General features: G+C 45.7%; 1 protein-coding gene across 5 annotated transcripts in view; it reads right to left on the bottom strand.

Annotated features, from left to right (window-relative positions):
- Positions 1 to 16,550, bottom strand: part of PSD3 (pleckstrin and Sec7 domain containing 3) — a 114,338-nt gene that overhangs the window by 33,796 nt on the left and 63,992 nt on the right. For 4 of the 5 annotated variants that reach the window (XM_063320254.1, XM_063320255.1, XM_063320257.1 and 1 more), the window contains one exon: positions 4,068 to 4,111. In XM_063320254.1, the coding sequence (XP_063176324.1) occupies positions 4,068 to 4,111 (44 nt within the window). Of the gene's footprint in view, positions 1 to 4,067; positions 4,112 to 13,312; positions 13,690 to 16,550 lie in introns of those variants that run through there. The other variant, XM_063320259.1, reaches the window with a different exon arrangement.

Here is a 16,550-nt window from a genome sequence, read left to right as displayed (position 1 = left end):
GAAACCAGTGGAGAGAAGTTTTGGCATCTTTCCCAAAGGGAGGAGAAAAGAAAGGAGAGACAGATGATTACCATCTGACCCCTCTCTAAAATCAATCATGAAGTTGCAAAGAAGAAACATCCTAGAACTTGGGAGACGCAGAGTTAATTATAATGGGGAGAGATTTCTGGGTCTGACCTAGAAAAAGGTGAGCTTCAGCACAGACGTCTTTATAATCACCCCAGTCTCAGCGTCACAGTTTGCTGCAGGAAACACAGAAAGGATTTGGCAGCGGCCCTTTCCCACCACCACTATCTCAAAGACCTATTTTGGTTTGGCTAGAAGAGAAGAATTTTTCAGCACGGTCCAGAAAAACAAAAAAGTATATACTGTGTCCATGTCTAAACTTCTCTGGAAAGAAAACTGTACCATCAACTAGTCAAAACCCAAGTGATTCTCCTGAAACTACACTGTCCTGCTGACAGAAAGCTTTCAGGATACAGCTGGCTCAAATGCAGACATTTGGTTTTTGCATTTTTGTAAGCAGCACTTTGGGATTTCATATGTTAATTCTAGATCACCATTCAGCTTATTTTAAGATGATGATTTTATTCCTACCACCTTCAACAGGAAGTAGACATAATATTACAGACTATGGAGAAAAATAGTGCTCACCACCAATATGCAAACAAAACATATTTATCTCTGTCACCTTTGAAATCAAACTAATTTTTCTTCTTCAGCTTAAAATTGATGACGATCTGTGCAAAAGACAAAGGATGAGAAATTCTACAAAGCCTGGGCCATAAAGTTATAGACAATATTTCAAATTTAAGCCCATCCTCAATGGGCAAGAAGAATAATTCACACCCTTCTCTGCAACAGCCTTTACACACTGAAACAAATACACTCGGGTTCCTCTCCTTGGTGCTCCCTTTTCCACCTGAACAAACGCAACTCTTTTGATATCACTGCTCATGTTCAGAGGATCTTGAATTCATTTCATCTTACGGGTGATGTCAGCATTGAAGAACACGAGTTTACCATTTGAGTATGAAAAAACCTCATGGAAATATCAAGTCCTTCAGGGAAATTTAAGCAGCATGAGAAATTATGACACAATTATTGGGACTACATGCACTCCTGGGGTGGTTCCAGTGACTTCAGAACACTGAAAGGATGCCCTGGACTAACTGGATGAAACAGTACGTGGCTTCACTGCAGTCAGCAGGAACTTCTGCCAAGGACCTCAGTGAGGTCCAAACACTACTAAGTGCTTTGCTTGCTGTTCAAAGAGATGAACCACAGTCCAACAGACAGGAGAGATCTAGAACTGTAAGCAGTAGAGAGGAAATATGGAACGGGACAAAAGACAGAATAATCACATTTCTGATGGTTAGTTTTCCCCTACTGCTTTTCTGTTTCTCTCAGGACACTCAACAACAAGGCTAGCAAGACGAAATGGCAAGCAAAGTAAATGGCACACCAAGTAAATGGCAGAACATTTTCTTACAGTTCTATTGTGAAAAGTAATCAAAAAATCTGGGGGGTGCAGTGTGGAGTAGGACTGTGCATTCAGGATCCCACATGCACCAGTTCAGGGTAAATCTGAGGTCAGATCTGTTTATTTTACAGATCATCGTATATGATTCATTTTTAACCTTTTAGAGAACTTGAACCTGGAACTACTGCAGAAAAAGTAATTCTCTCTTCCCACAGCTGTACTTGTGCTTCCCTGTTCATAAAGGATAAATGAATACTCCTACTGAAAGCCTCCGAAGCACATCTGCTGATTAAGGTGCCACTTCTCTTGACTACAAAATTGGAATCAATGGTAGCCTTTTCTTTCTGTGGGCTTTGGATCAGACTGTAATTCTACTGGAAACGGACAGCAAACCATTTAGGATGATGATGCACCTAGCTCGCAACCAGTAAGATAAGGATCATACAGCAGTCTTCCTCCATATATCGCTGTTACCCTCCCCTACCTATGGACCTATTGACAGTCATTAATCCACCAAATAACATACTGCTAGAGAATCTCTTCCTGTTGCTTAACTCTTAAGAGAGAGTCTTAGATCCTCAAAGGGTTTCTGGCTAAAGGAAAGGCATTCCTTCAACATACCAGCGCTGTGAGGGAGCTTACGCTGGGTTTTGCAGCACTATTTCCACCTTTGCCTTACCTCCCACTTCTTCCCTTGCCAACTGCATCAGGGAAGCAAAAAGATACTTTTTGGAAAGGAGAGAGGATCTTCCTCGGTCCCATCACAACAAAACCAAGTATGTCTCCTTCCTATCCAACTTTCTCTGCGGATCACGACAGCTGACCAAGAGTGATGTGCCTCCTCCCTCTAGCACAGGCAATCCTGGGGCTCCTTGATGTGATTACACCAACCACACATCTCTGTGGAAGTGAGGAGAGACATCTTCACACTGTCTCTTCCAGCCCTAAAGGTAAAGGCACAACATCTTTTGACTATGCCCAGAATGAGCGTTGTTTCACAGCATGTTAATTAATTGTCACATCAGCCCCAGCTATCTGTCTGAGTTTGGAATTGGAATGGACAATTGGTCACTTTGAGCATTCTAGTGGGAGAAGGTGGCTTTACACGCACATCCCAAAACCTTATTTAAGGAGGATTATGATTTCTCCCTTTTCCAGCCTGCTTACAAGTTTTCCCCAAACAATTAATTAGCAATGGATATGGATCGAACTATGTAGATGTCGAAGCAGCTACTACCTATACAGGAGTAAGCTATCTCATAAATCACCTTGACTGAAGCCCATGGGAGCAGTGCCAGGTGTGAGCCAGTTTCCACCTGGAGGCTGCCCAAATGTATTAGACACAGTATGGTCCCTTGCCAAGAGCTGGAGGAAAATTCTGACATCGAGAAAGTCACATAATGGATTCTGCTGGGTCCTGTGTAGTACCTGTGAGAGAGTGTCTTGCAAACAACTCTGGTGTGGTGACATGTAAGATTCACACAGTATATTCCAGGACCAAGACACAGTTTGGGAAAATGTCTCCCACCATGCTTTTTACAAGGCTCATCAGAGATGGCACTTCTTGATGATTCCCCTTACCAGCACACCTTCCTCATTATTCTGACATTATTTACGACACTTCTGAACAGGGGCTGCAATCCCAGTTGGGACCAGCAGCCCTTGTACATGAGGATGCACACTCTGACAAGAAATTCATTTGCAGATGATGAACTTAAAACAAGGAAGATCAGAAGCCAATGGTCTTGCAAGACCTATAGCAATTGTTAGGCCTTCTAGCAGAAAAGGTGCAGGAGCATGCATCCCAGACAAGGTGAGGTTTCAGATATGTAAATCCACGCAAGTAAACATCTTATACAGCCAAAACAGATAAAAGACATCATTCGTTTATATTACTCCAAAATCCACTGTTGTGCAAGCGGTAAAATGTAAAGCAGACCCCATCTACTCTTTGCTGGCATACCTAGACCACATAAAACCTAAGCGCAGAGAAATGTCAATTTAACACAATCAGAAATTGAAGCACTTTCTGGTCTGCAGTACTTCCGTGGTGAACAAGTGTTAGCCTGTCGAAAGCAGCTAAAGACGGGGGATATCAGACTTTGTCCAATTTATCATCTTTCATATTAGGTTGTTGTCAAGTTATCCATAGTTAATCAGGAGACAAACCAAGACAATAAACCAACAGCAGGAAACTCAATCCAAGATGCGTGTTTCTATTCAGTGGTTCTAACACAATGTAACAAAAGATAAAGGGAGAAGTCAACTTCTGTTTTATTTATGCAGTCATATAACAACAGAGGATTTAATTTCTCTCTTTTCAGGCTGAAGTTTCCTAGTAAATGAAACGTCCTCTTTCCTTACAAATGCAGTTGGTTCCTATCACTAACAACTCCCCTTGCTGGAGAAACAGATGAGGCAGTATTGCCAGGTCATTCATTAACAGAAAAGCAAACAGAAAAGCCAGTACACTGGCTATCTTCTACAGGCCTTGGAGCCCACTCAGATGGTGACATAGGATGTATAAACAGATTGCTACACAGGTACTATTTTTAAACTCCTAATTTCTATGCAGTATACTTACACTGCCCATTCCAGCTTCTCGTTCTTGATTGAATTGTAGAGGGCCTGCAAAGGGAGAGAAAAGAGATGGGATTATTGTTTGACCCCTGTTACACATACATCAATATGCTGAGGAAAATTACCTAACTAATACTACAAGCGAGCTGTCTCTGATCAAGGAAGTACCATATCTGCTCATGGTAATGCCAAAGTCTTGAGCAGAAATCTCATCTAAGGAAAAAAATACCAGAATGTAAGAGATTACAGTCATTTTCTCAGGCAGGTTTTTTGGTTTTGTGGTTTGGGATTTTTTTAATATAACTCTGTTAAGTTTGCAAAAGTCACAAGACTACAGCCTTGAAATTCAAGGTCCAATTTAATTCCTGATAGTGATATTTTTTTGTCACTGACTTCAGTGGGGTCAAGATTTCACGATATGGGCTTACCTGTAAAACTATGCCACAAGAGCTATGCAAAGCCCCTGAGCCTCACAGACACGTGAGTGCTTCCCCAGTCACACATCCAAACATAAACACGTTCCATTTCTATGTGCAAAACAGAAAATCAACAATAAGCAGTTTTCGTGCTTGAAGATCAATGTCTTGGACTGCTGCCTGCTAACATCATTACTCTTTCAATTCGTAGGAAAGATGCCAGTAGGTTTGACATCAAAGGTCACAATTCTGTTGTTACCAGCCTGCAAAGAAAAGGGTCTGGAGGCTGACTTAAGCCCTGGGTGCACATCAGACAGTTGAGATGCATTTCTTTTGAGAGGAAGTAGGTATGAAACTTAAGATAACTGTCTGATTTCAGCCCTGCAGTAACTGATGCATACAATGGATAAATGCCTGCTATTACTACAAGCTAATGGAGTTCTTCAAATAGGCCACTTGACTCAAGTGAAGTATTTTGGTATGGAATGTCCCTGATTCTCACACTTATAATCCACATTTGTAATTTACCTTATATACATAGCTAGATTTACTCCCTCTGGCACATAACTCCTACACAGCCTCAAAATATGTTAACGTGTAGAAGAACTGTTGATGCACATGATTACAAAAAAGTAGCACATCAAGTATGAACAAGCCTGAAACTCACATACTATAATAGCTATGACACACTCAACAGAAACATTAGCATTTAAATAGCCTTAACTCTGACCCAAAACAAAAATAATTTTGAAAATTGAAGAGTTGAAACTAGTCTTGTGCATATGCCACAGCTGAACATGCAACAAGAATCCCATGAGCACATCCTGCTGCTCATCCTGTGATCCACTGACTCCTTTCTGAATCTTGAATGGTCTATTTGAAGATCCTTCATATTCAGCTCTGAAAATCTGGCTTGTTTGAACCATACACAAGCAGGTCAAACGTACTGCTACAACTCGCCTCACACGGATGCAACATATGCAGCAACTTTTAGTCACAGTGTACCATAAAAGTAGGTTTCTGAGAGCACAAGAACAGATATGACCACCAGGAGGAATCATTCCGCATCCTACTTCCACTGAGCTAGCAGAGAGAGGTCCCCACTGCTAACAAGGCTTGCTGTACTTCTCACAGCAATAAGATGAAATATTTCCAACTCTGGAGTTTTCGCTGTCTATTTCTATTTATCCTGTCTTCTCCAAACTTGTACAAGGAGCTCTGATCCAAAGGCAAACAGCCAGACAACGGTGAAGTAAAGGGCACTGCTGGCAGTTTGTAGGCACTTTGCTTAATTTTCAGGTGAGACCTATCAAGCTGCAAGAAGAAAGCACCAGAAAGGGCTAACATTTCTCCTACCATGCAGCCAGCAGCCCAGCAGAATTAGACACACCTCCATTTTTCTGCACAAGCTGATGCTGACATTGATTCCCTGGGGTCACACAGTCTGTTCTATTAGAAGCCACCATGTTTCTAATGACTTGTCCAAAGCCCCCTCTTATTCTTTGACTTGTCTTTTTCTTCCTACTATGACTAAAATACTCTCTTACATTTTGAGCCAGAAAACTACTTCCACACATAAGGCAAAGAGGCTGCATTTTTTTCCCAGTTGCCTCCTCATTTTTTTCAGAAGCAGCATTTTCTTTCCCCAGCTGGTTGGATATGCTTTTGAAAAGTAGCAAAAACCTGGCCTGGGGTATCAGAAATGCCTTTTGCTGCTCTCTGGCCCAAATGCCTACAAAATTGGGTCACAACCTCTGAAAATGAACACCTGCCCTGTGCAGTACTGCCTTTTGCTGCTAAGGAATTCTCTAGGGATCACTACAGCCAAAGAGCAGGACATACAAAAGCAGCACTCCAGATTGGTGCAAGAACAACAAATGCCCCAGGCTTTTGCCTTGTGGAAAGTGACATGTGTTTGTCCCGATCTTTACTAATAAGCCAGACTCCCTCTTCCTTCTTTAGGGAGTAACAGACACCAACCTAGTCATATGGCATACATCTGACAAAGGACACAGTGTCCCCCATAGAGCATCAAATATAGCCTCTCAGAAAGCCTCTGCTATTTACAAAAATGAAAGAGAAAACCCTAGAGAGTACCCAGAGCCTGAGCAGCTGTTTACAGTGCATACTTGGTGTGTCTACCAAACTTGTTCAGTGAGACCTCCGTGAGCAGACCTCTCAAGGGGTGGAGATACATGAGTTCTCATGCCTGCCCGTAACCCACCTCTGTGGCAGAGACTGCTGCCGGGCTGTGCACTCGCCACTGTACTCACCAGCCTTTTAGAGCCGTTTTACGTTCCTTCTCCAGAGCAATTTATTTTCCTGATGTCTACTGGGCTCTCGCATGATCTGGAGAACAAAAATTTCCTCCTCCCATGTTTTGCAACCAGTAGCAGACGTATACAGCCCAGCACCTGTTCTATCATTTATTTCATGGCTGTTTCCCAAGGCCCTGATTCAGACAGCAGCTCTTTTCAGCAGAGTTTCTCCAGAGTATGATTAAATCAAACAAACTTGGAGACAAGCAGTTAAATGCTTCACTAAATTGCAACAAAGCTGATCAGAGATTATGGCGAGGCACACGACTTTCACCGTACTTAACTACCTGCAAGGACAGATTTTATTAACCCATGTTTTCTCTCTGGGGGCAAAAAAAAAAAAGCTCTGATTTAAAGCACTCTTACAGTTTGACAACAATCACAGCTTCTTACCTGCTAGCCTGGGAAGTGCTTGGCAAATTTGCTATCTGAGCCAGAAAACTGGAGGCTGGACGACAGCCGGGAATGCCGGAACGAATACTGCACGGGTCTCATCTTCCAAGCTGGACTGATACCACTTGGAAAGGAAGAGACTTTCTATCTCTTTTGGCACCCTAGGTGACTGTAGGCAGGATCCAAACCCCCAGCTACTGACTACTCAGCAGTATCCAACTTCACTGCTTCAACTGCCGGAGGGAGTACAGCAAAGGGCTACCAAGATGATTAGGGGACTGGAACACCTCTCTTATGAAGAAAGGCTGAGGGATTTGGGTCTCTTCAGTCTGGAAAAAAGACGGCTGAGGGGGGACCTTATCAACACTTATAAATACTTCAAGGGTGGGTGTCAGGAGGATGGGGCCAGGCTCTTTTCAGCGGTGCCCAGCAACGGGACAAGAGGTAACAGGCACAAACTTGAGCATAGGAAGTTCCACCTAAACATGAGGAGGAACTTCTTTACTTTGAGGGTGGCAGAGCACTGGAACAGGCTGCCCAGAGAGGTGGTGGAGTCTCCTTCTCTGGACACGTTCAAAACCTGCTTGGACTCGTTCCTGTGCAACCTGCTCTAGGTGACCCTGCTCTGGCAGGGGGGTTGGACTAGACGATCTCCAGAGGTCCCTTCCATCCCTATCATTCTGTGATTCTGCGATTCTGTAACTCTTAAGCTGTATTATCCAGACTGCAGAAACACACTCCTTAGAGCTTTCCCTTTTCTGAGAATTGCTGATCTCTGGGTCCACCACACCTGAGGCCCAGCACTACCCTAAGCTCCCTGGAGAAACAAATGCAGTTTTGAAGGGAGAATAAAAGAAATTAATTGCTGCATAAAACAGAGTAGCGGGCAACATCCTAGATACCTTCCTTATTTTAACTCCAATACTGTTCCCTACAGCTCCAATTTGACGCTTAGCAGACTGCAATATAAAAAAACCCAATGGAATTTGTTATATATTTGTGGGATTTGTTTGCATTTGTTCATAAACTGGGCAATAAACATACACTTTCTTTTTTAAGTAGAAGTCTGTAACTCTGTAAGAAGCTGCTGAATTCCATCCTCATTTTCTCTTTGGTAGGTCAACTAAAAGTCCAGATTTTCACAAGCTCTCACCAGTTGGTACTTTTATTCCAATTGGAAAGAGAAGCAAAACTATGCAGGGAGTGCTTCTCAAAACTCCTGTTTATTTTACAAAGCTGCCAAGAAGAAAAGGTCACCCACCATCCTCACCTCCCTCCAAACCCTCTCACATGCATGAACCATTGGACCCATTTAAACAGGCTGCTCTCGGCACCTGCCGACTGCTGGCTATGCTGTGACTCAGCCTCTGCATGCAGAAGCAGTGAACATGAGAAAGGCAACACCAAGTGTGCATACAGGGACAGAGACATAAAGAATTACCCAGATACTCATCTCAGTAAATAATCTAGGTAACAAGTAGACATGGTGTCCCCAAAGCCTGGACAGCAGGGTGCAAGAGGTCCCAGGGCTCTGTGTGAACCCTTCCTTCGAAAGGCAATGTAGGTCCGGCTCTTGAACCAGACTACTGACTTTCTATATACACCAGCACACCCAGAAAAGCCTGCCAAGAGGGAAAGGAATATATCACAGGTATTTCTTATACTGCTCCGTGAACAAAAGAGAAGGAGCCAGAAATGCCTGCCATGAGCAGGTAAACAGGCAAAATCAAAACCGAGTTCAGAGAGCCATCAGGGATAACCTAGTCTGTCTTCTCCTTGCTTCCCAGACTCTCTGCTCACACCCAGTTACACCCTCATTTCTGGAGCTGTTGCTGGAGAAATGACTATCTGACCATCACAGGAGATATCCTATTTGGCTTTTGCAGCCCATAGGAGAGGGATGCACTTGTGCTCTTTGCCCCAGGTCCCTGTCACCCTCCCAGCAGCCATTGTTAGAAGAAGACCTGCCCAGCAACATTTCTCTGTCACCTCCAACTGGTAGTGGCACGGTTGATCCGTGGAAGGAAGCCCCAGTCCCACCTCTGGGCAAAGAGGTGCCCAGGCTTTGCAGTAAGAAATGCTCAGTCAGAAGTTCTGCATCTCCCCCAGTCACGCAGCACCGGTCCATCAGCTCTGCCCCTGGCACCACAGCAGTCTGCCAGACACCAGCCCCAGCTCCCACCATACATGGTTTATTAGAGGGAGGGAAAACAATAAAAGTAGCAGAACCCTACAAAAAATAACAGGCTACAGAGGCAACAGATATGAGATGTTGCTGGTGTCTGTGTGCAGCCCATAAAGGTGTTAATGTGCCCGTCCTTTGGACCCAGGTGTCTCTGTGTCATTGCCTTCCACCAGGTTTGGATGAGGTGCGACACATTGCTATATATCACTCCCAATTTGCTGCTTAAGTAATTACCTGAAGGCTGACCCTCCCCTAGAACTGTTGCTTGCATACAGATCTACAGTACTTCATTATCTCCTATTTGTCACTCTCCCCCAAAATCCAGATCTCAAAATTTTTCCTCTCCTCATGCACGGATCTGTAACACCTGGTGAGATAAGGACAAGGGCTCTGATCACTGAGTGCCTGTAGCTCCTTGCCAGGCTCAAAGCCCGCATGCCCCTGATGTCTCACACATTTTCCCCCTTCTGATGAGGATGCAGCAAGGATGCCAGAGGAGTACCCCAAGAAGCCCGTGGGTTAGTGCATGGCATGGCATGTCTGCTGATATCACTCTCAATTTCAAATTCCACTGGTTTGTACAACAAACGTTCTTCTAACAAGCCGGCATACATTATTCATAAAACGGCACAGAGCTGTTCAGCAGCATATGGAACCGATGAATGTTGTTTTGGTGTGGGTGGAGATAGGGTTGATAGGAATGTTTTAGGGGGAAGGAAAGGAGATCATTTCACCCAGGGAATTTCAAGTGCGTCACCAACTGGAGGAGAACATTTCTAAGAGAAACTCCTCTGTGAAAAATCTGGTTTGTATGGAGAAGGGGGGGGAGGGGGAGAAAGAAAAAAGGAAGGAAAGATTGTGCCAGATATATCATCATAAAACAGAAAAGGATGGTTAGCTGGGGCTCCTGAGAGCCAAGAAATTAATGCCACACAAGAAACGCATCCTCTGTAAAATTGATACATGGGGGTTGCTAGAAAAGATTTGTTCTGTACTTGCTGGAGTGTTTCATCAGTGTTACTGGTAAAGGCAGCGTATTGAATTATTATGGGTGAACAGAGAAAAGCCTAGAGAAGTGCTTCTTGATAGTGGAGCACCTACACAGCCTATTTCAGAAATTGTTTTATTGGCTCTGTGCATTTGTAGGCAGGACAGGCACAGGCACTCTGCAATTCAGTCCATGGCTGCAGGAAAACAGAGTCTGTCAGGAGGAGAGACTGCTGAGCACGCTGGGTCACACAGACGATCCTAAGGTCCTCTGACTCACCTTGTATGCAGCCTGGGTTTCAGGCTACTCTCCCAAGAACAACAGCACATCAATTCACAGTATCCTTTTCGCAGGTTCTCCTGCTGGCCTGAGGCTGTGATACCTGCCTATAATACACACCCAGGATGCATCACTTCACGGAGCATGTATATGTACAGGTGCATGAGTGAATATACATGTGCAGAGAAGCACTACCTGCTGTTTTTCAATGAGATGATGGTCCTCAGGCTACCTAGCCTCTTTAGCAGCAGGCAGACCTCATATGCCGGCACCATGTTGGTGCCTTTTCCATACCAGCTAGAGCATGAGGATATGTAATACTCTCTAGCTCAGCAAAACAGGCTGAGTCACGTAAGTGCAAAGTATGTTTCTGAGGCACAAACGGGTCTCCTGCCCCAAGTCAGCTGAAGCTATCACAGAAACAGGTTTTCTGCATTGTTATTACTTTGTGTGCGGAGCAGGTAAAATGCAAGGCAGTCCATACTCAAAGGGGGAAAACACACCCACAGAAATATGGAAGAGGACAAGTCTACAAATAAAGGCCTGCTTGAGACTGAGGGGATCTACACAGCACCACTGTCCAGAAAGCCCAGCCTAGAACTGAAGATATTTCATGAAAGGCAATGCACAAGCACATACCCAGACTTACAGTGATAAAAAGACCTCCTTTGCAATGCTACACATCAGCAAGAACTTCCAAGTCTCTTCCACCAACACGACAGAAGAGCTGAAGCTCAAATATAAATTAGTTCTCTAAACCAGTGACATCTTAGCAAAATAGATCGTCAGACAAAGAACAGAAGGGCAAACAGACATATGGAAAGAACAGGGCTGCCCAAAATCACAAGACCAACCAGTGGCAGAGCTGCTTGTCATCTTGTCAACTGGGCAGGCGTCACTGATGGGCATGTAGGGATCTTCTCAGCCCTCCGTAACACAGCTTTTACAGGTCTTAGATGCTCCACAGACACAAATACCTTTGTAGGAAATAAGGAAACAGCACTACAAACAAAAGCAAAGCTGCAGAATGCTTCCCAAATTACTGAGCTAGGCAGAAGTGGGCATTTCTCACACAACAACCTACAGCACTCAGGAAGCAGAAATGTGAATCCCACAGAGGGATGAATACAGAGCGTTGATTATTGCAGTAGCTAACTAACTGTGTCAGACACCATCCCTGGGAGAAAGTCTCTGCCCTGAGGACATTACACCATGCATACACCATGGACACACAGCTTGGGAGAGGGTACAGAGGTACAGAGATTAAATGATTCACGCCATGTCAAAAGACACAAGTTTCTGCCATATGCAGAGACTTTTTGTACATAAATCCTCACACTGAATACCATGCAATTATTCCCATGCCTAGGGTGAAAGTGATCACAAGAGCAGGGTCCCAGAGCACCTGCAAGATGCAGCCTTTACTTTGGCATTTGCTGGAGTAGCAGATACTGCATCAGCAACAGCCTGAGAATGATGGCCATGCTATCTCCCTGCCACAACCTTAGCAGTACAATATTTCTTAGTTATGGACAATAAGGCCCTCAAAACAGAGGTTCCTTAAACTGGACTGAATAAAATACTTTATTTATTTCTATTTGCGTTACTCTGTGATTAAAACTCTGCAGCTGAGACTCTGAAACACAACCTGTAAGTCATCAGAGAGTGATCTGCTAGGAACTACCGTGCAGCATTGGGATCCTTTCACCATAGCAGAGGAGGTTTCTCTCATGACAGATAGGAGATTTAGGAAAGGGACAGTGAAGGAAGATCCATGCATGTGCCTGCTTGTTTGCATGCACACGGACACAAGACACGGTTAAATGCCTTTGACTGATGCTCTGCAATATTTCAGCCTCATTCAACACACCTTTGCAAATGGTTATAGCCTCTAATCCCAAGGCAGAATCAATTAAAGGTATATTCGGTCACTGCATAAAGTTCATCCAACCCTTGGAAACACAGGGCACCTTTGGGAGGAAGACAGCTATCAAAGCTCTTGCCAGGGGTTCCCGGGTGCCTCTTGGTTATTGAGCAGGAGCAAGGAATGAGGAAAGAAGCAATACTGCATGGAGTGGGGGTTGTTTGCCTAGGAACCGAACCACCGGGCTGGGCTGAGCGAGGAGCTGCAGCACATAGCCACAGTAGCAGCTGGGCATCGCCTGTGCTACCGACCACTACAATTCACTAATGTATTCCTATAAACGCACAAGTGATGCCCTCCTAATAAATACTTGACAGCAATATTTAATCATGCATGCAAGTGAGACGATAGTTTTACCTACCACCCACACCTACTAACCCAGAGCTGCAGAAAAGGAGCAAAAGCTATTTTTCTATGGAAAATCATTCCCATTAAACAGGTAATCCCAAGGACATCACTTGTCAACTCTGGCACCTTTCCTCAGAGCAGAGCAAGTTTTCACTGTTTACTATTGCACCAAGCTCAGTGACAGGGCATTCCTCTAAGACGCGATCACTATCACACACCAGACCTTTTTCACCTTCAAGTCCCTCCTCAAGCACAGAGATTTTTTTTTCTGACCTGACAGCAGTTCTGTGAGCACTGCAGATCATCCAGAGCCCTTAATTCCTGCAGAGCGTAACCTTTTCAACACCACCACCTCCACTCATAGCAAAGAGAAACACTATGAATTTTTAGCTATTTACCTTGCTTTCTTTAGTAGAAAACTCAGAGGAGTTGGAGATTTTCATAGATTTTGACCGATGGGACTGCCGCCAGAGCGATTCTTCTCGGGAGTATTTCACTGAACCTGTGGCTCTCACCCGGACTTTGCTGGTGCTCTGAACACTGTTAACTCCAATCATTTCCAAAAGTGAGCGTATGGGATGGAGGAGAAGAAAGCTAATGGCACTTCCCAGTCCCCTGCAGAGGAACTGGAAAAGGTTACGTCTGGAGAGCCCAGGCTCAAGCAATCAGTGTTTGCTTAAAGCGCACTAGGCTGTTTTCTCCAGCATCTTCAGGCGCACGGTTTGGAGCCAGCCTGATTGTTCCAGGCATTGCTCACGTCACTGAACAGGAGAAAAAAAAAAAAAAAGAAGGGAAAAAAAAAGAAAAAGAAGAGGCTGATAGAAACTCCTCCCCTGCTCCACTCCCCTCTCCAGCATTGACTCCCCCTTCATACACACACCAACGGCAAGAGGGAGAGGTGGAGAGAAAGATGCTGGAACAAATGCCAGCAGATCAAGCAAGAGATTCATTTTCAGTTCACACAGCCACACTTCCCTGCCTGCAACAGCCTGCCATGCTCATTACTGCCTTCAATAACAAAGGAAACCGTAAAAAGTCTTCAATCGCCTGCCAGTTACAGGCTTCTGGATGTGAGAAATACTGATGGATTCCCAAAGCAATGGAGAAACACGTGAAAGCCCACAGCACCATAATGAACTTCTAGCAAGCCCCAGAGAGATTCTCCAGCAAATTTTCACAACACTAAGCATTTGCACTCATTAGCCAGAGTCCTTGGGGTGCCTTTCCCAGCAGGCAAGGGAGAGCAAGACCACTTTCACACTTTAAGAGGTGCTTAGGAGAAAGAAGTGACTGTCCCAAGGTGACCAGTGCAAACCAGCGTCAGAGCTGTGAGCAAGCAGCTGGGGACCCACCTTCCCCTCAGCATCCAGGCGAGCTGTAGTCATACCCCTCCACGAGCAAACCCCATGCTCCAGGAGCTGAGCCCACGAGCAATGCCACTCCCGAGCAGTACCCTGTTCATCCCCAGTGGGAAAACCACACCACCCAGTGACGGGAGGGCCACTGCCACGGCCCACGCACGCTGGAGGCACTGCTCGAACCCACAGGAGCACAGCTCCACAGGTCAGGTGCATTCCCAGCGCCTGGAGCTGCTCTCTCCTACGCAGGGGGTGAGGGGAGGCCGGCACCAATGGCAGCCAGCCCTCTTACCAGGGATGGATGTGCTATATAAGGGAAAAGAGAGATGTTTACCTCAATGTTGCAAAAGCACCATCATTTCTGGCTCCTGGAGACCCAGAGCGCAGCAGACTGTGCATTGCCATGGCAACCTGCTCCGATGAGAGAGAGAGATCTCTGCTCCGCTCGGCACGGGGTCGTGGCAGCTGCCAGCACATGCCGGGGCAGGTGGAGCAGCTCGTGCAAGCACCAAGGTAAACGTGGACAATGCGGACATCACCCTGAACTCAGAAGGGGAAAACAGCTTGGGCAGAAGGAGCACGAGGAGCTGAAAGACTGTGTGGCACAGGGACCTGCCCATGGGCTAACACCGGGTCAAGCAACTTGCCCCGTGCCACCAGCCCACCAGGAAGGACAACGCCAGCAGCACTGGGGTCATGGTCTGGAAGGACGAGAGCCTCTCATCCCACTGCCACCACAATGCACAGGGAGCTGCAAGTCTGCACGTCAGCCAGGGACGAGGGATTCCTGCCCTGGCACAGTGACACGAATGTCCTGCACTGAAACAGCTGGCTGAAGGCTCAGTGAAGGGGCTCCAGCTGCTACTGATGCCCAAGTCCCGTTTGGTGTCAGCCAAGCCATGTTAAGGCAGAGCGAGAGTTTGCTCATCCTACAATACCTGCGTGACAGCACGCAGAAGTAGATAAGAAGCAGATGAATTGAGTGGGCTTTTCCCCTGGTTACACCTTCCCAGCCTCTTGACATCAGGGATTTACATCCTTAGCAGGCAAATGGCTAGACAGCCACATTATCATCCTAGGTGCATTTTCACTTGTAAAAGACATTGCTGCCACCTCGGGACACAGCAGGCCTTTGGCCAGCAGTCACCCTTTGCTTGCTACCACCAAGGATGCTACAAGTGCAAACCCCCCACATAGATTCTTGTGGCCAAGAAGGCCAATGGCATCCTGGGGTGCATCAAGAAGAGCGTGGCCAGCAGGTCAAGGGAGGTCATCCTCCCCCTCTACTCTGCCCTGGTGAGGCCGCACCTGGAGTACTGTGTCCAGTTCTGGGCTCCCCGGTTCAAGAGGGACAGGGAACTGCTGGAAAGGGTGCAGCAGAGGGCTACAAAGATGATTAGGGGACTGGAACACCTCTCTTATGAGGAAAGGCTGAGGGATTTGGGTCTCTTCAGTCTGGAAAAAAGACGTCTAAGGGGTGACCTTATCAACACTTATAAATACTTAAAGGGTGGGTGTCAGGAGGATGGGGCCAGGCTCTTTTCAGTGGTGCCCGGGGACAGGACAAGAGGCAGTGGGCACAAACTTGAACATAGGAAGTTCCACCTAAACATGAGGAGGAACTTCTTTACTTTGAGGGTGGCAGAGCACTGGAACAGGCTGCCCAGAGAGGTGGTGGAGTCTCCATCTCTGGAGACATTCAAAACCCACCTGGACATGTTCCTGTGTAACCTGCTCTAGGTGACCCTGCTCTGGCAGGGGGGTTGGACTAGATGATCTCCAGAGGTCCCTTCCAACCCTATGATTCTATGATTCTATGATTCTATGATTGCAATAGGTATGGACATGCTGAAGGAGAACAGTCAGTGGAAGAGGGAATAAGGGACCTAAGTATCAACACAAAAAGTGTTCCTGGGGTGACAAGCTTCTGATTCACTACAGATCCTGCCTCTGTCCTGCTTGAGGTACAGATTTCTTCCCACTTGGCAAACAAGCGAAATGCACTCTCATTTCAACAAGTCAGGTCTAGCAACCCCCCCCAACCTCACATATTAAGATCAAATCCCAGATGTGCTCCAGCCTTTTTACACAAACCTGTCATTGCTAGGGGGTACTTGAAGGAGCAGAGGACCCTTTTTCTCTGGCAACAAGCAACTGCATGCTGTAAGTTACTTGTGCCACTTCCCAGAAAGGGTTTTATGTTACTTAACCCGTCTGAAATTATCCACTGCTAGTGGAAAAGCTTTTCAAAGAAAATCTCTTCTTAGAGAAAATTTTC

The sequence above is a fragment of the Chroicocephalus ridibundus genome, chromosome Z (assembly GCF_963924245.1).
Source record: "Chroicocephalus ridibundus chromosome Z, bChrRid1.1, whole genome shotgun sequence".
Lineage (NCBI taxonomy): Eukaryota > Metazoa > Chordata > Aves > Charadriiformes > Laridae > Chroicocephalus > Chroicocephalus ridibundus.
This window is presented reverse-complemented; position numbering and strand designations above follow the sequence as displayed.